General features: G+C 50.8%; 3 protein-coding genes across 3 annotated transcripts; 2 read left to right on the top strand and 1 right to left on the bottom strand.

Annotated features, from left to right (window-relative positions):
• Positions 1-7,225: 7,225 nt before the first annotated feature.
• Positions 7,226-8,394, bottom strand: Blos4 (biogenesis of lysosome-related organelles complex 1 subunit 4). Its single transcript, XM_003739861.1, has 3 exons — positions 8,052-8,394; positions 7,810-7,938; positions 7,226-7,548 (listed from the first exon to the last, which is right to left on the bottom strand). Exons 1-3 carry the CDS (start codon positions 8,286-8,288, stop codon positions 7,408-7,410), a joined length of 507 nt encoding a protein of 168 aa, XP_003739909.1. The 5' UTR covers positions 8,289-8,394; the 3' UTR covers positions 7,226-7,407.
• A 1,558-nt stretch (positions 8,395-9,952) lies between these two features.
• Positions 9,953-12,484, top strand: LOC100900622 (sodium-dependent glucose transporter 1). Its single transcript, XM_018638135.1, has 7 exons — positions 9,953-10,219; positions 10,307-10,433; positions 10,668-10,826; positions 10,914-11,062; positions 11,309-11,531; positions 11,649-11,834; positions 11,963-12,484. The coding sequence occupies exons 1-7, from the start codon at positions 10,139-10,141 to the stop codon at positions 12,160-12,162; spliced, it is 1,125 nt and encodes a 374-aa protein (XP_018493651.1). The 5' UTR covers positions 9,953-10,138; the 3' UTR covers positions 12,163-12,484.
• A 1,012-nt stretch (positions 12,485-13,496) lies between these two features.
• LOC100900480 (uncharacterized) lies at positions 13,497-15,807 on the top strand. Its single transcript, XM_003739895.1, has 8 exons — positions 13,497-13,730; positions 13,816-13,927; positions 14,004-14,162; positions 14,250-14,404; positions 14,608-14,827; positions 14,936-15,124; positions 15,300-15,448; positions 15,610-15,807. Exons 1-8 carry the CDS (start codon positions 13,656-13,658, stop codon positions 15,805-15,807), a joined length of 1,257 nt encoding a protein of 418 aa, XP_003739943.1. The 5' UTR covers positions 13,497-13,655.
• The last annotated feature ends 2,261 nt before the right edge of the window (positions 15,808-18,068 follow it).

Below are 18,068 nucleotides of genomic sequence, written 5' to 3'. Positions count from 1 at the left end.
GAAAATCAGAATCGAGATGCCTGTGAAGGTCGCCGTGGCCGATAAATCTCGGGCACATCGACTAACTTGAGCGACAGTCATGGTCCGTGATCTTATACTTCCTTTAGGCTGCAGTTGCGGCTCGTTTCGATGGGACATGCAGGCTACTCGAACAGGGGGCAGCAAGTCCAGGGTAAGGATGTGTTGAGTCAGAGTTCCAGGAGCCATTCATGAGAGCCTCCAGATCGAGACGGAGCTCATGGGTGGGATGGGAGCCTACCCATGCGCTCCGCTTCAATTCGCCAACCAAAGACATACCGAAGCTTCGAATACATAAAACCTCCATCCTTGGTCTCTAGGAAGAGCTTATCGCACATCTTTCGCTATTTTTGCGGAGACGGGGGATCATCTCTCTGAGTGCCAGCTCCATGCATCTAACCTCGCATGCTCCCCCAAAAGATCTGTGCTACTTCAAGAGCTCGAATCACGTTGATCACCGGCAAATTGATGACAGCCGTCTGAAGTCGTTCCCTTGTTATTCAAGCTTGAAACGGGCTCATACGTTGGGTAGGTAATCTAATGGTGACGATTTGTCCTCGCCGAAGCCTTCTGGTATATCCCCCCGTTGTCTCGAAGTCCCCCAACAGCGAGCAAAGAATTTGAGGATTGCCCCTCAGACTTCATCATCCGCAAGCGGAGGTCATGAGGAGCAATAAGAAATTCTTGAGGAATACCCGGGCGCTCTGCAAGAAATATGTACCCGCAAGGGCCTCAAAAAATCATTCCAGGATGCGTCGTATCTTGACTCAGGTGACGTTTTTCAATGGAGTCGAGAGAATAGCTGAGCCGGTGGACATCCGATATGCGAGCCTGGAGAACGCTCGATGATTTACTCTAGGAGGGTCTGTCTGACGTCGGGGAAGCTTCGGCGGTGTGTCAGAGCTCGAATGGCGTGCCACAATATATCCGTGATTCTGGCGGAATAATATGAAACATACACAGCTCTTTCATTCGGTCGAGTCGCCGGCGAGCCAATTCGACGCCGATTCGGGCCCAGAATCATGCCTCACACGTAGCGGGATATTGTTTATGGCTCATCGTTATGGCTCACCGTCCAAAGTTCCCGCCTTAAATTGAACCGAGAGAAAATAAGCACAAAGGCTCAGAGCACAAGGGTCGTCACCTTGATCAAGACGGCGGAATGTCGCGCGATTTCCTATGGAAATTCCGAGCACATCGAGAAAAGCTCAGAGTAAGCACTTGAGTCTCGAAGGTGCGAGCGAGCACGACGCGTCGAATCCGAATCCGGCAGGGAGATCACGTCTGATTGTCGCAACAAGCTACATCATTCATTTTGCTCGTGCCCAATCGATTTAGCTATTCCACGGCTTGTTTTCTGAGCGTACCCTAAAAAGCCAAAGTCCACGCTGCGATCGGAATGTCGCCACTATCCGACTGGTCGGATCTTCCCCGTAGAGGGGTTAGGAAAGAGAAATTGAGGGAGGGTGTGGCGCTAGTTTTTGAACCCCGTGTTTTTCCGAGCGGGACATAACCCAAGCGGCTCGGCTGGCTCATGCTCTTTGATGTTGATAGAACACTTCGTCCTGAGGCGCTAATGATCTCTCGATACTCCCTGATGGCTCTCATTTTTACCATCCGATCCCGAATACGAGAATCGGTGTACGGGCTCCGTCACTCGGTGATCATGGCTCGTCGTGATGTGATTGCGTACTTAACCCTGCTCCCCCGCCTCAAATTTTGCTCCTTGCTCCGATATCTAGAACGGAAACAGGTCCGCGCTGCCGACTTTCGTGACGTAATCACGAAAAAAACACCTGTAATATCCTCACATTCCTTTCCAGCTCAGTGAGTCTTTGTCGCAGTCGAGCGGATACGAAATCTTTAGAAAGGAGGGCCGTGTCAAATGAGAGACTGATATGATGCTTGGTAGTTGACTCAGTCCGCGGAATCGCTCGAAACCCTTTGGTCTCGTGGAGTTGAGCCTCAGATCCCACTCGGGAACAAATCATCTCTGTCGCGATAAGGATTACGTATCAATATTTACGATCCGAGCAGCAGATTGCACCGAGCCTGCGATAGACAGTCACATGTGCGCATCAATAAAATCGATCGGAATCACGATTGGAGCATTTTTGGTGGATTCAAGCCGAAGTTCTCTCCTCGAGGACAAGATCAATCGAGATGAGCTCAGTCGATTAGCCCGACGCGAAACCCCTTTTTTTTCTTTGCCTAGTATCATCAGACTAGCGATGAAACCATAACCATGAGCCATTAAAGTGGAATCGTTTCGCGATAGACCGATCCCAATAATTTGAGCTGGTATCCGGTGCGAGGCTCGTGCGAGGCAATCAGAGAGTTTTGATTTTCCCGTAACAGATGTTACACAGAATAATGAAGTTTGGAAAAATTCCGTGTCTGGCTGCGTCCTCTCCAGGCTGCCGATCAACGACGAGAATTTACAATTAAACCTCGGAATCAGCGCCTCGAGTTCTCTCGTTCTACATAAGCAGAATGTTTCACCGAAGGTCCCTCTCGGATGGAGGCAAGCGATAGAATGACTCACAGGAATTTTCCGGCACTTGTTCCGCCAGAAGATCTGTGCTGGAGAAGGAGTAAGCATCTTTGGTGGTTGTTTTTGAGCGGATGGACCGCGAGGTCGAATTCCCTTACGTGGTGCGTACTGGCTCACGTGTATTCTCTGCTGAGCGGATATCGGAATTTCAAGCCCTTCCCCTCTCCCAAGAGCTGTCTCTGGGGTCGGGACGGAGGGAAGAGGGTCTCGGACCGGCAGCGTCGAGAATAGATCAGAACTCATCCGTCTCGATGCGGCTCAGTGGAAACTTTTATAGAGTCGCTGTTGCGACTCGATCCCCGGGACATCCCTCTAGAGGAAAACTCTGGAAATATTGGGCATCGGTATTCCTCGAAAACGTCTCCCTCGCGCGAGAGCTCGGTAGCAAGTAAAGTCCGTCGGCGTCCGCTACCTCCGACCGCCGACGTTCATACGTGCTTCGGCACGACATTCGTACTCTAGCAAAGCGTTGCTCCATTTGAGAACCCGATGGACGAATTACCTTTGGCTATTCGCCACAGTCGTCGTAGTACCATGCGTCTCCCCTCCGAGATTTCTTTCCGGCCCACAGGGTCGGCCCCTTCCAGGACGATGGTCCTGCTTCTACCCCGCCCCGAAAAAATCCTGGGCACGCACCTGCATGAGGCATGTTGATGATCCAGGCTAGCCCATGCGGAGCAAGCCTATAGGAGTTGATTATTATCATCATCAATATTATTAGACGCGATGCATGGAAGCAGGAAACTATGATGTCGCCCTCGAAGTCCATGCAGAAGGGAGAGGAGCTCCGCGCGGCGTTCGATAGAAAATTCCTCTGGTCCGGAATGTCAAGAGGTGGAAGCAATCTGATCAAAATTCAGAAGACGATTAATTGAAGATCATAGGTCAGCTCTGATTCTGTGTTTTAGAACTGTGACGCCCGCGAAGCTCGATGAAACTTCTGGAATGACATCAATGACAAGCAGCAGGATGCCGAAGAATCTTCGCACGGTTTCTGAAGCGAGACTTGCTGCATCATCTTGATGTTATCAGATCGACTTTCTCCTAGCTCTCGGGTGCTCGAACCTCCAGCTACCGCCCTCGAGGAACCGAATCGAATCCATAGGGATCAGAACCTACTCTGCCTACGATCATTGACCGGGCTGTCTATTTCGGAGGAACCCCCATCCAATCGCCGGCAGAGCTGGTCATTCTGAAGACGTCCTGTGCCCCCTTTTGGAGAAATAATTGCGAGCTCAATCTTTCCTCTGAATCTAGTTTGAGTCTAATTCGAAACATCTCTCCAGATCCTTGAGGGAACGCTCGGGCATCATCCATGATAGATCTTCCTTCTGGGAGAAGCAGTCAGAAGAACGATGGAATGGTGGTCATCTCTCCTTGATCACTTGATGTGACTGGTGCCCGCCCTGGAGGTCGCTGGTAGAGACCGAATCCGAATGAGAAGGATCACCTCATTACGAGTATCCCATACTGAACATCCCACATGCCTGCTGGCCTTGATTTGTCAAAGGGTCTGATATATTATTTGTATCCCTTTTTGTCTGATAAGCCAGTTTCATGGGCTGGTGTTATCAGTAACAATGGATTGAGCGATCGCGAGAGGCAGTGCCTACGGGAGCATTCGGAAATGAAGGTCGCGTGAAGAATCTGAATATAATGAATGGAATACACAGCCTCACAAGCAGGCCTGGGAGCTCATTATGGACCCCAGACGATCCCACGGGGAACCGAAATCGTCTCTCGAAAGCAGTTCCAGCAACGGCTCGACGGGCGCGTCAACGTTGTTGAGCTCAGGCTGCAGTGTGTACTTACTCTGAGGAAGCGTCGAAGAGTGGCCCAAAAACTACCTGTGCGTAACATAGCCATCTGGCTTGTCGACTGCTTTAGAGGTCATTCGCGGAAGGACCTTTCGGGAAGGTTCCGGAAAAAAAGCATATCCGAACACGGCTGGCTACGTTCGTTGACGAATACGGAGACAAATGGGGCAGGGCGACTAAGGGAAATGTGGGTCCTCCGTATGCACGACGCGACGTGCCGGTGGCTTTCACTGCATGCAAGCGGAAGCATGACCCTCATCTGACCTCAGTTTTGCTCAAACTGGGCTCCGAGGATCGTGACAGTAGGTGCAATCGCTTCGTGCTGATCGACAACGTTCTGGAAACATGGGGGGCATAGATTTCCCGACGATCGATGTGAGCGTTAAACCGGAAATTCACATCAATCTGATCATCATCGGTTTGCCATGATCTGTCAGAGGATACCAGAAATCTGCATCACGGTGCCACTCGCGATTTGGCATTGTCAGTGTATCGATGCCCCATGGCCTATATAGCCCTCCAGAAAACGTCATTCGAAGGCATGATTTCCGCAGGTTTCCGAGAAAATTCTTGTAAATGTCTGAACACCTAATCAGGTCGATAATGGCTCGGAATCGAATTATCCGAATTTCTCTGAGGAACCACTGCAGTACCGTAACCCCACGTGTTGTAACGCTGCGATAACTATGCCTGAGAGACAAGAAAACCATATTGAAGTCAGGCAGGGAGATGCGGGAAGATGGGCCCTTCGAATACCACAGTCGTCAACTTCGGAGGAGCTTATCGAAGGCGAACTCGGATGGAGTTCCTTCGAGGCAGGAGAGACCACGAGAGAAACGATTCACATGGATAGAGTGATACACACGGATCGGAAACGGTGGCCCAAACTTGTCCTCATCGCCATAGAGTTGACCGAAGCTAGGGTCACAGCAGCAGAGATACTCTAGGAATTGAGACTGCAGATCAGCCTGAAGCAGTTCAAGATACTGAAGAGTACAACCGGTCAAAAAATGCGGAACTTGTTTCGCGGAGAACCCAAAGCGAGGGTGCGGAAGAAATCGGATGATTCATGGCGTAAGAACATGGTCGCCGAAACGACATCACATATATATCGACAATCTGAAGACGGAAGGGGTCTCGAGAGGAATACGACATCACGCGCGGCAGCCGACTCTTGGCGCTTGCAAGGGCAGGGATGCTTACCACCAAGAGTCGACAACACGCTCGAGAATCTCCGATTGACGAGAGATGCCCAAAGCGCGGAGCTCCAGAGACGGACACCCTTATCGTTCTGCAATGCGAGGAAGGTGGATTCGACCCAAAAGAACTCTCGTCCCGTCTCAAACTTCACCCTGTTACTACCGCGAAAGATCTAAGGAGGACAAAAAAATACTGAGAATGTGGGCGAATGAATGCCAAAAAATTCACCCCTGAAACGAAAAGGATCATACATGCATGTAAATGGAAAATAGAGATGAAATCAATCAATCCACATTGCGATGATGAATAATAATTTTTCACACTCATTCCGTATTCTCAAGCCGCGGCGTGAGAATGCCGGAAGAATGCTTGTAGAACGGATCGATAGCAGCATGAGTTGACGGAGGCGGCGTGTGATGCTCTCCCAAACTGGGCATAATCAAGGTCGAGGCTTTCCTAGGGTTTGTTATTCGTCCTGCGATCGCCTGTGTTTGATCAAACTCGAATCCTGACTCCCCCTGGCGCTCCGACGACCACGGATCTAACATTCCGCTGGATCTCGACGCGCCTGGACCCTGAACCCTGCTTCCGCATCAAACGATCTAACTGATCGCCACGAAATGAGCAAAGTGTGGCGAAAGTGAGATCCAAGCGCGATGTGTCGTTCTCGACACAGCCGGGGAGGTTTGCGTCCTGTTCATGCTCAATAGGTTTCAGCTGCTCTCTGCTCTGTTCATGTCTATCTCCAGCGATGAGCCTCGTTTACGTGAGACACCTCGTTTGAATACATTCGGCGGTCTATGTGGAGTTTGATAGGAAGAATGGTTTTTCGGTGAAGAGGCGGAGCCTAGAATTAGACGGAGTACCTGTTAACTTCCTATGATATTGCCTAGGCTGTTCCGAGGAGGACTGGAACCCAGGTGCGCCCCATTTCGAGGTCGTTCGACCGTGTGGGTACCTCGACCATTGCGACACAAGTGTGCTGATCATAGGCAGCTTGGATGATTCCTTCAGCTAGGTCCCATGGGAAGCCAATTCACTGGTCCTCCTTCTCGAGGGTCGGCCCTCACGGAGAGGATCGAGTTGGAAGAAGCGGATTCCGACCTTGAAGGATCAGTCTGGAGTATATCATCGAGCGGGCGATTCATAATCTCTTTGGCTTCGGAGGTCAGGTTATCTTCATTCTCTGATTCTCCGGCAAAGGAGTAGCGTCTACTTGGAACGAGCCGGTGATTCGGTTAATTGAAACATATTTCTCGAAGAGCGTGTCAAACAAAATCAGACGGGTGCGTGGCACATGACGGGATGAGGCTATGGCACAGTGTCGAGGAGACCTATTACGCCTCCGTCAAGTCGGGCAGAGGAAACTCCTAAAAGTGTCATTATCATATCCCTCGGTTCTGAGCCCAATAAATGATTCACTTCAATCACGGCCATCTATCCCCGCTCATACAGTATACAAGGTTAGGACTATTGTGTCGATGGAGAGGGCCTGAAGACCGGATTTCGGGACGAGGAACCTGCATGGAGCATATCGACGACGTCCTCCACAATGCTCTCGTGCCCCGGAGCTTCCTGCCGAATATGATCACAACTTCCCCCGATTCGCTAGCTGAGACTTCTTGAGTGACATGAGTTGAGACACACGGGCTTTATTGCAACAATAAGCGAAACTCCGAGGGAGCCAGTCTTCAGACGCATCAAGATTTCCGAAAACGGGACCCATACGAGCCCTTCCGGGCATCCACGGAGATTCCGATATCTTACATTACACAACATTTTCGTACTTGATCCCCTTAACGAGTTCCATGCGTAAGCTCATCTAGGATGGCATTCGTTTTGAGATCTCTCTTTCGGGAAGAAGTCTTCCGTTTTGAAGATTTCGGGTGGCTCGAAACGAATCTGACGTCTGTATTGGTTCGAGTTATCACCTTGTGCGCCGAGCGCGCTCTGTAGCACCTGGAACAGAGTAGGAGCTCAAGTTTACTTGTGTGGACTGACCAGAAGGCACCTGGAGATTTTCCGGGCTCTCATCCAAACACTATAGCTCCGGGGAATCACTATCAGTCTCTGTTATGCAGGACAAATCCTGCTCAATCCTATCCTTCTTCTCACTTCGTCCCTGTCTCGAGACGCGGTGATGCGAGGATAAAGTGACCTGGATTGAGGGAGGAGGCGATCATCTCTAACATAAGATCACAGGGTCATTATTGTACTCACTTTGAAGAATTTCATCTGATAAGAAGTCGTGAATTGTTTCTCTGCCTCTTCAACTTTCTGTTCCATACTTTGAACGCTCGACTTCACTTCGGACACGAGAGCGTCCAACTGATCGATTTGTGCGTAAACCTGGCGAAAGAGTCCATCGTGAGTTTTCAGAGACTTCAGATGCGAATCAGCTGATTCCAAAGTCCACGATCATGGACTCTATCTACTGTATCGTTCCGACTGCTGCAGCTCACCTCTTTGAGACTCTCCCGAGCCGCCTCGACCTTTGGTAGATTCATAGAGAGGAATTCCGTATTATTCCCAACTATGCTGATTATTTGGATGAAGGCGTCGAGCTTCGTTAGAAGGAAATCACATCTCTCGTCTAGAGCAGTTTTTCCCTCTGATATGTCAGCCAGGGCCATTTCGGCGAAGTCCGCACTCACTGATCGGGCCAATCGGGTGGCGAGCAACGGCGTCTTTTCTGCCATTTCGTTGACAACGCTTAGCAGTGTAAAGTGCGTAACTTACAGAGTGCGGCTATCTTCTGATGGTTGTAGAATTGACTCCTGTCAGCCGACACTTGCTCGACTCAGACAGTCTCAGGATCGAAAGATGGAATGAATTCAATCGCGACACCGAGAGAATCCACTCCTCCCCGAAGCAGGTCGGAGCATCGAGGACTCCCGATGCTTTTGTACGGCTAAGACATTTTTCTCAAGGTTCGTCTCTCACATCAGTCTCTCTGAAAGCGTTGATAACGACATCAAAGACAACAGCTGATTGGTGCGGCGCGAGGAGGAGAGGAGGAACATGCCGCCGTCCGCTGTTGATGGCGATGTCCTATGCTGAACGTAGAATCTTTGAGACTTCCAAGAGAAGCTTACCTCTCGGTCAAAATCGCGACACCTTGACTGACCCTATGTTTTTCTCAAACATTCATTCTTGAAGAGGTCGGCCTAATCTTGAGCGATGTATGATCTCATCCGGAGGCTAGGCTGAAAACACAAGATGAATATCAGCGAGAAGGTTTCGTCGGGGGTCCACACAGAAGACTCGATGTCGATTCCCCTGAGCCGCAAGCCTATTCTTCTCAGAGTCGCAGCACGGGGAATTTCTGAGGTCGTAGAGGACGCATCAACGGACGAGAGTGAAAGATACCTACAGAGCATTCCGAAATGATCTTAAACTTGCTCATCTGACTGTTTCTCTCTGTAGAATTATTATACTGCTATATAACTCTTGGAATTTCGCGGCGCGCGTGCTCCCGATCTCCACGCTGGGATCATAGCCAGGGCTCTGAACTTGTCTCTGTCCGTAGACCACCACGGTCCATGTCATACGCAAAGCTTTTCATGAGTTCAAGGAGTTGTCCGCGTGACAACTCGGAACCGATCACCAATGTCGGCTAGCCGAAGGTGAGCGGTGAGAATGAGAAGCATGACTCGTACCTTCGGAATCACTGATTAGCGATCCCGCCGAAAGAGAGCTCACCTCTGGTGATACATATGTAAAACCCGAGACATTGATGAGTGAGGATGCCGATGAGCTTCGAGAAGATAAAGCAGCGGAATGCCATCTTCCGGGAAAGCTCACATCGGACCCACCCAGACGAGCGATGTCAGGTCCGATCCCGATGAGTATCTCAGGCCGATCGGATAGTCGGCCCGTGCTTGTCATCACCGATTTGGCGAAAGTTTCATTCGATTTCTCGGAGCGACGTGAACCATAAGGAACTCGGCCTTGACTGAGAGCTCTTCAAGTCTCTGGAGGCTCCCTCAACGGTTTTCGGCCAGCCCAGGCGGGCTCCAATCATTCTCTCTTCAAACTGCACGCCGAGCCAGAAATGTCTCCAGAAACCGCCGTATAAAAATCATCGTGGACCGCTCCACTGAGGAGAAGAGCTGCGCTCTGGTCTTTTCGAAGATGATCTCCGTCTAGACCGAGCACAAAATCGCTCGAGGATTGGGTTGCGTTTGGGGTAGATCCGGGTGAAGGCGGATGACACATGGTCAACGAATTTACAATGCATTTCTGGAGGGTGTGAGGGTGTGAGTGGGCTGTAACCGTATCTGCAAGGGAGAGGGAGGCTCTCGCTGAGTATCTTTTTTTACAGCACAGTTCATAGATTCTTAACCGGAGCGTGTCCCTTAGCAATTAGGAATATCGTGCTCTTGAGTCCGGCCTCCCGCAATTTCTCCGTCTCTCAGCTGAAGCATCGTAGCTGTTATCAAACGCCAGAGGGATGAGCACTTCCTCTTTCGGATAATCTGGTCATCATCCACCTGCTCTTCTTCGAGTCGAGGCGCTTGTCTTGTCCGTCAGTGAACTTCGGACGGTGATGGGCGGCGGAACCCCGGCGAAGCGAAGATATGTGGATTACTGGCATAGCTTGAACCAGATACTCAACATTTTCGCCGCGGTACGTTTCCTGGTTTCCAACGTCCCAACGATATTTCGCCTTAAGTAAGAAGCCCGAAGTGCCGGTAAAGCGGAGGTCTCGATTCAGGGTCTGACATTTGGAGTTTTCGGTCCGGCACTGATGGACTTAGCGGAAATTTATTCATCGAAAGAGAACGACATCGCCCTCACGAACTCAATGAGAGCTCTCGGCACACTCGCGGGTTCCATCATAGGTGAGTGACTTGCTGAGCGTGGGGTCGTTTCGGTTTCTGATCTGAAGTTGCCGCTACTCCCATGCCTGCGCCCGGGATGCATCCGCATTGACCCTCAGGAGGAATCTTCCGAATCTCAATGGTCCTAAGGATCAGTCGCATCAGGCGGTTTTCATGGAAGGCATAATACCCTTCCGATTCAGTCGCGGCTGGACTTTGTGTATCCTGAGTTTCAACGTTCTCTTCTTCTCCAAGGCGGATACTTCTACAAATTCATGAACGATCAGATTTGTATGTTCATCGTAATCTTACTGTACGCTCTCTCGACGGTGCTGACTCCCGTGTTCTCGAGTTTGTGGATATTGCATGTCCTAGCCTTCGTGGGTGGCTTCGTCGTGGGAGTTTTCGAAATCGGTAAGTCATCTTGTCGTCTTAGAATCATCACTGACTTCGACAAGAGACGCATTCTGAGCTCTGAAGCTCTTTTCTGTCTACTCTCAGGTTCTCAAGTACGCTTGGTCAGAGCCTGGCTAGAGCAAAGCGCAGCAGCTCTGCAAGCTTTCCATACTGCTTTCGGCGTTGGAGCGATGCTTGCCCCATTCGTGGCCGCGCCGTTCCTGAGTTCAGTCGAAGACGGCGTTCGGGTGAAGGTATGCACCCGAATACTCGGTCATTTATATTCCATCGTTTCATATTGCTCCCCGCTCCGAAGAGCGCAAAAATACGGCATCGGAAGAGATTAAGCACCGAAAGCGCTCTCTCGTGAGACTATCCCTCCGACATCCTCGCTTCCGCCTTGTGATCGGTCGGCTCCTCTCTCTGAGACGACCGATCTGGGGACTCTGAGGGGCAGAATCGATCCCGAAGTACTGTCCTTCCCTTGCTCCCACCTTTAGGAAACACAGCTGTGGATACCATTCGGCATATTTGGGGTAGTTTTCCTTTTGATTTTATTGTCGATGCTCGGCGCGTACATCGTTGATCCCGTGGGCATCCACGACTCGAAGAAAGTTGAAGTCAAAGAGACAGGAAGCTCGAGGAAGACATTCGAAAACCTACTCGTATCTCTCCTGTTCCTCTACATATTGTTCACTGTGAACACCGAGATCACCTACAGTAGTGAGTAATTCGCTCCGACTATATCGGGATATTTCTCTCTGCATAGTCCTCAATAAGATGGTATTTGGCCACGAGCACTCAAGTCTGAAGTAAGTCCTACGAAAATCTCAATCTCAGGTCTCTTCTCGGTTTTCGCCGTGAAAAGCCCTGACCTCCAGTTCTCGAAGTCGATGGGCGCTTACTTGGCCGGCGTCTTCTGGACAACTTTCACGGTCGGACGACTTCTTAGCATATTCGCCGCGATGCTCGTAGACATTCCAACGCTGTTGTACATTTCCCATGCTATGCTCCTGGCGGCGTCGGGTGAGTTCTGCAATCCATGGCCCGGGTAGGATGCATCGAAGGTCTGATGGTGGATAGTTTGAGCTCGAGGTCGCCCGGGAGAGTAGGCGCGCGAGAGAGGATCGCACTAATCAAGTTTCAATGTAAAGGCTTGATGGTCGCCTTCGAAAGTTCAGCGCTCTGCGTGTGGCTCGGAACAGCTCTCCTTGGCCTCGGCATATCTTCGTTATACGGCGCCGCAAGTGGCTACTGTTTCCAATATTTCACGGTGCGACATTTCCACGTCAGTGTGATCTTGGTAAGTCCAGTGATGGTTTCGAGGATTCATGGTGCCCGGGCAGCAGCCTAGGCAAGACTTCTCAGCGTGGGGAAGAGGCAATGATGGATCCGGAGGGTGGCTGGTTTAGAATTCTCGAGTAGGTCCACGATAAAGATAGCCTGGAAGGTGCCAAGGCCCTCCAGCCCTGCCTTCGTTTGGACCCTCAGGCCAGCACCGAGACGATGTGAAGGATCTCAGGGAGCCCAATCGGATTGCAGGTGGCTGGTTGCGTTGGCGTCTTCCTTTCATCTTACTTCGTTCCGCCCGCAGTGGATGCGCAGCCGATATTCTTGCAGTGGTATACCGGTGCTGGGAATGTTATACATTTCATTGTGCTTTTCGGAATGTTCTGGTGTACAAGAGGACGCGAAGTTATCAAACAAGACCAGAAGTCGCTGGAGATGCAGTGAAACGAATGAGCATCGATTTTCGTCATGCAGCGGGATGGTTCTGAAGTAACACTAGAAAGAGATGGATACGTAACGCAGCCCATAGCCCGGCGGAACAGTCGCTTTCGCCGATCCTGAGTCACCTCCTCAAGAAGTTCTGAGGCATAAGCCGAGGCAAGCCAAGGCAAGCCGACGCAAGCCGAGGCAAGCCGAGGCAAGGCAACCATCGCGGTTGAGTAAAGGGCACCTGAGATCGCGAGGAAGAGAAGGTATAGGAACTCGAATCGAGGATCTATTATAGATTACTGATGTACCATCGCGGTTGAGTAAAGGGCACCTGAGATCGCGAGGAAGAGAAGGTATAGGAACTCGAATCGAGGATCTAGATTACTGATGTTCCGGAGCTCGAGTCCTCTGTTCGTCCGCATACGGAATGAGAAGAGATTGGTCGCTGGTTCGGAGGAGCGGATAGGAGAGAAATCGAGACTTGAGGGACACCAATGTTGACGGCATATTCCATTTCAAGCTGCTCATTGACTCCAATGGTGATATCGAGCTACCCGACAGGGAGAAGATACTTTCTTGGGGTCGCGAGCCGTCATCTCAGCTGCTTTCATGCTTATGAAGGAAAGACGCTCTGACCCAAAGGCACCTATTTGACCTCTTTTATTTGCGCTAGGCGGCGGGGTAGGGGATTAGCTCTTCGATTCGTTCCGTTCAGAAGCGGTCAGCCATCTTCCGTGATATCAATAAAGATTGCTCGCTCTGGATTCTTCGACCTACACAGTTGCGTCGCTGATGACCCCTGCGGCCTCGAGGTGAATTTGCCGAAGCGCGCTGCAGACAAGACAACGTCCCAATGCGAGACCCTTCTTCCCGGGGTCGTGGGGAGATTCTCTCTTTTCAACTTGCACATCGATCGCTCTTCGGCATACGGAGGCGTGCAACGTGCCTCTCTGAATTCCGCAATTCCGCAATCAACAAAGGCTCCTTTGCAGCCAAAGTCCCACAATGTTCCATCTCTCGTTCCCCTCGTCGAATTTGCGGGTCTAGCAGAAATGAAGTTTTCATCAAGGGAATCAGTCTTCGGAGTGTGCACAAGACTAGACGCAATTCAGTGATTCGCAGGCAGGAATGCACGGTCCTCCAGAACGCTCCTACTTGGATTACTGGCATAGCTGTAACCAGCTGATCAACATATTTGCTGTGGTATGTTCTGAATATTCTTGTTGTCCGCGAGTGACTGACATGAGTGACAGTCTAACAACTTGAGTGCTGGTAAGGTTCTCCACAGGGACTCACATGGGCAATTTTCGCGACGGTGAACCTCCTCTCGTCCAAGCGAGATGTCCTCGCGGCCGTAGGCTCCGCGCAACTGATAGGCGCGCTGGTGGGCAGCACGGCAGGTAAAGAAAAGTCCCCGCATGGTCGCTGTTCGGAACTCTGGCTCCTGGATTTGAATCGATCCACAACTCATTCCAGGCGAAAAAGCCTACAGATCATTCAATGATCAGAAAGTGCTGATAGTAGCGACGCTAATTTACGCAACTAGTGCAGCGCAGATTCCTGTCTTCTCAAAGCTGTGGGCTCTGCGCACAATGGGGTTTGTGAGCGGCGTCGCCGCAGGAATAACCGTGGTCGGTGAGCACGCGAGGAAGGCATGGGCGTCACGACGGATCGTGGAACTCTCTTCCGAGATTCCGCAGTGAGAGAGTTCTTGTATTGTAGGCTCACAAACGCGTTTGATCAGAACATGGAGGAGACTGAGCGCGGCAGCCTTGCAAGCCTTTGTCGCGGCCTTCGGAATCGGAGTAGCTCTCGGACCGATCTTGAGCAGATATCTCCAGAAGTTATTGACTGTTGAGCTCAATGTTCCTCGAGAGGTAAGCCCCGCTTTCACTGGGAGACTCACCTTGTAGAGACCTCGATCAAGGACCCGGAATCGGAACAGTATAGTTGGAATTCGGTTGTCGAGCCTCGACGATCACGGCTCTTGGATGACAACTCGGTTGATGGCGTCACAGACGTCGCAATCGTCCTGTAATTCTGATTTCGGTAATTTTTCATCATATTCGACTCGCTCCAGGATGCAGACCTGTGGATCCCTTCAGCGACACCTGGTGTGATCTTCATTCTCGCCCTACTGTCAATGGTAGGCGCTTGGAAAGCTGATTCGGTCGGCATCAACGAGTCGCGACGACATCTAAGCAACCGAGCGAGGAAGCGCAAAGTAGATGGAAACATCCTCATGACCCTACTGTTCTTTTATATCCTTATCCTGGCGCATACCGTGAATACTTATGGCAGTGAGTACCTTTTGTGAGGGTTCTCGAAATGTCGGAAGGCCCCTGTACATTCAGCCCCAATTTTCTATGGAGTAAGGCTGTGACTCACAATGCTTTTTCCTTCGAAAGATTCTTTGTGGGTCTCGGTCAACAAAAACATTTTACTCATCATCCTGGAAATGGCTCGTAGCCTCGATTTAGAATTCACGTTTTGGACAATTCTATTGATGGGACAGGTAGTTGGAATATCATTCACAATATTCATGAAAACCCCAAGACTCTTGTACTGGTCCCACGTCATGACCCTCATGGCATCGGGTGAGTTCTATTTGCAGAAGCCTCCCTTCTCCGGGACATTTCTCCCTGCTGCTCCAAACGTGCCTGAGTATGAGATATCGTCGGCGCGCAAGAGATTTCCGACCCGAATCAACCGGAATGATTTTGAGCAATAACCATTTCTGTATTAAAATTATCTCTGTATCCCTGTATTCAGGCCTGATGCTCGCTGTAGAGCCCTCGAAGGGCACTATCCGACTTGGAACACTGCTTATTGGTCTCGGTTCGTCTACGTTATACGGAGCCGCGATTGGTTTCTGCTTTCAGTTCCTCGAGGTGCGGCATTCCCACGTCAGTGTCGTATCGGTGAGAAAAAAACCTTTCATGGATATCCAGTCACGATTCTTAGCATCAAGGTTAAAACCAGGATAGGTGACCCGGAGACTTTCGATTATGCATACAAGCTCGACTTCCCCATGCCAGCATCGTCTCGCGCGCTCAAGTCCGTAGAATATTTATGTTCGCAGAGCGCAATCTTCGTCGGCGTCATCTACTCCTCTTATTCCATGCCCTTGGTGGTGGACGGACTTCCGATGCTCTTACCGTGGTATACTGGCGTAGGAAATCTGCTCCATTTCATGCTTCTTCTCAATTTGTTCTTGTGTATGCAAGGTCGTGAGCCAGCTCGGGGAAAACGAAAACCTACCGCTTTCGAGAAATTTTGAACTGGGGCGGGGCCTCTACGCAGGCTTAAATACCTCTTAAATAAATGTGACAAAGCAGATTCTATAAAACAGACCCTCGTTACTCATTGAGTCATATAGAGGCGCATTCCGATCCAAGTCGAATCAACACATGAAACAGAATGACACAGCCTCGAGAGTGACGACCGCAGGGGAGTGTTCGCCCTCAAGTTTGTAAGCGCTCGTCTTCCTCGACAACCCCGTGCTGCGATCTCGAGCACATCTATTTTCTTTTGACGCAGCTGTCGCTGTGGCTGGTATGAGTCTCCAGTGCGCATATCTTGATTGCGAGGAGACGAGCCTGAGCTCTGGTAGGAGAAGATTCGGACTCCACATTCCTGGAGAGGCGATTAGTCGGGGTCAGGGCTTCCTTGAATGCAGTTCAATGATGAAAGTAAGGATTCCGCGCCCGAGCACGGAGCAAGAGAAACCACGAAGCCTTCGAAGAGGGCCCTAGTAGGAGTCGCGAAGAAAAAGTCGAAGATCCTCTCGGAACTCTCCATTTTGGAAGAGTCAGTACTGTTGTCAGCCCAAGACGGATCTCCTTGAGGCCGATTACGACTCGCATGGAGGTGACAGCTGAATAATCTATTCATAGGAAGTGATTGGGATATGCAGCTGAAGGCTTCGATGTTCCTCCGACTCGACTTTCACGGTCGCAAGCGCATCGGAAGTAGTAGATACGTCCCGATCTCGCGTAGACTATCCAGGACTCCGGATCTCTCGAGGTGAAAGATGGACAACCCCTATACACAACTAGACCACGGCAAATCGCTACGGCGCACGGAAAGAAGAAAAAGTTAAGCTGGCTCGAAGGGTTCGCGACAGCGGAGTATCGTGGAAATTGGTTCTCGGTAGCGATAACGCGTCGCCCCGTCGATTCCTTGAGATTCGACTAGTACCCACCTGGAAACAAACGACTCCTGAGAATAAATTGGCATGCAATCGAGAGCCGCCTATGGTTACTCAATGGAGACGCATCATTATCTGGGATGGTTCTGTACATTGTCCGCAGACGAGATCTCGTTGTGCGTGACGGGGGAAGCTGTCAAAATGACAGAATGATCTTCCCTGCAGAAGGCTCAGGAGGCATCGTCTAATCCCTAGGTCTTAACTGAGATTTTCTCGAACTTTGCACTGCTGTTCACGGCCGCGAGACGAAAAGCCGACAGCTCTGGCGGTTTCATCCTAGAACAATATCTGGATTTATTCAGGAGCATTTCCTCTGCGATATGGCTGCTATCCCGTCGCAACCGAATCTGACCGGGGCCATGGGGCAGTCTTCGACAGAGACTGAAATCTCGTAGAGATTAGTTGATCACAGGAGATATGGCGGACGGTAGGGGCTCCGGCCGCAGTGGTGGGATTTCCGATGAGAATCGAAGTAGAACGCTGGAATCTGCTCGAGCAATTTGGTCCCACGAAGAGGGCAGGTTCGAATCCCCCCCCCCTTCCTGCCAGAAATCAGCATTCGCCGTCCAGCCTGTGTCCAGATTTCAGATTCAGTCTTCGTCCCGGGGATCATATTATATATGTACATCGCGTCGTCACGAGATCCAGATGTGTAGTTCTCGAAGGGTACTAGGGCTCGTGTCGTCCCCCATCAGCGTCATTGCCCATGAGGCGTTGGAAGCGCCGAGGATTCCCGTCCTTTTCTCTCGAGGCCCCCGGCGAAGCTCGCCCTGACAATTTCGACAACTAGAACGACGCTCGAGAAAATCCCCCCGAACGAAAGCAAGAGCAGGGAAGGTCGGATCTCGGTGGATTTCAGCGCGAAATGACTGAAGTCGTCGACGACTTCGTATTCGGACGGATCGTGATTTTCGTGCGCTCTGAAAGAAGGGTCTCCAATTTAGCCTTGTCATTGTGGCTCGAGTCTCATCAATCAGCTGGATCCGATCTCCGTCATGCTCCGCGGAAAACGTCGAATGTGAACCTTGAGCTAGATGTTGCTACTTACTCGTCGTGAGATTTCGTCGCGATGTGTCGATTCACACGACTCATGAAGAAGTAGGCGAAGTCCGTTTCGAAAAGCTCGCGCATCTTCGGTTGCAAACTCCTACAGGCGTACATAATCGCTTGTTTGCTCAAACACTGAAGAGAGGTTGTTTGGAGCCTCAAGGGTACTATACGAGATGTGTAGGTCGCTCTCGTAAGTCCCCAGATAGACTGCAAGAACCTGGCAGACGAAGAAGCGTCGAACCATGCATCGCCATTGCGGAGCAAGTTCATAAACTGAACGA

This window comes from Galendromus occidentalis, unplaced genomic scaffold, assembly GCF_000255335.2.
Source record: "Galendromus occidentalis unplaced genomic scaffold, Mocc_1.1 scf7180000076600, whole genome shotgun sequence".
NCBI classification, from domain to species: domain Eukaryota; kingdom Metazoa; phylum Arthropoda; class Arachnida; order Mesostigmata; family Phytoseiidae; genus Galendromus; species Galendromus occidentalis.
Note: the sequence above shows the minus strand (reverse complement) of the source record. Positions and strands in the feature narration are given on the sequence as shown.

Coding starts and splice junctions, on each gene's coding strand:
- LOC100900480 (XM_003739895.1), top strand. CDS start 13,656: ATGCACGGTCCTCCAGAACGCTCCTACTTGGATTACTGGCATAGCTGT. Junction 13,928..14,003: donor GCTGGTGGGCAGCACGGCAG/GTAAAGAAAAGT, acceptor AACTCATTCCAG/GCGAAAAAGCCTACAGATCA. Junction 15,125..15,299: donor CATGACCCTCATGGCATCGG/GTGAGTTCTATT, acceptor CCCTGTATTCAG/GCCTGATGCTCGCTGTAGAG.
- LOC100900622 (XM_018638135.1), top strand. CDS start 10,139: ATGGGCGGCGGAACCCCGGCGAAGCGAAGATATGTGGATTACTGGCAT. Junction 10,434..10,667: donor ACTCGCGGGTTCCATCATAG/GTGAGTGACTTG, acceptor TTCTTCTCCAAG/GCGGATACTTCTACAAATTC. Junction 10,827..10,913: donor CGTGGGAGTTTTCGAAATCG/GTAAGTCATCTT, acceptor GTCTACTCTCAG/GTTCTCAAGTACGCTTGGTC.
- Blos4 (XM_003739861.1), bottom strand. CDS start 8,288: ATGGCAGAAAAGACGCCGTTGCTCGCCACCCGATTGGCCCGATCAGTG. Junction 7,939..8,051: donor CTCGGGAGAGTCTCAAAGAG/GTGAGCTGCAGC, acceptor CTCTTTCGCCAG/GTTTACGCACAAATCGATCA. Junction 7,549..7,809: donor ATCAGATGAAATTCTTCAAA/GTGAGTACAATA, acceptor ACTCTGTTCCAG/GTGCTACAGAGCGCGCTCGG.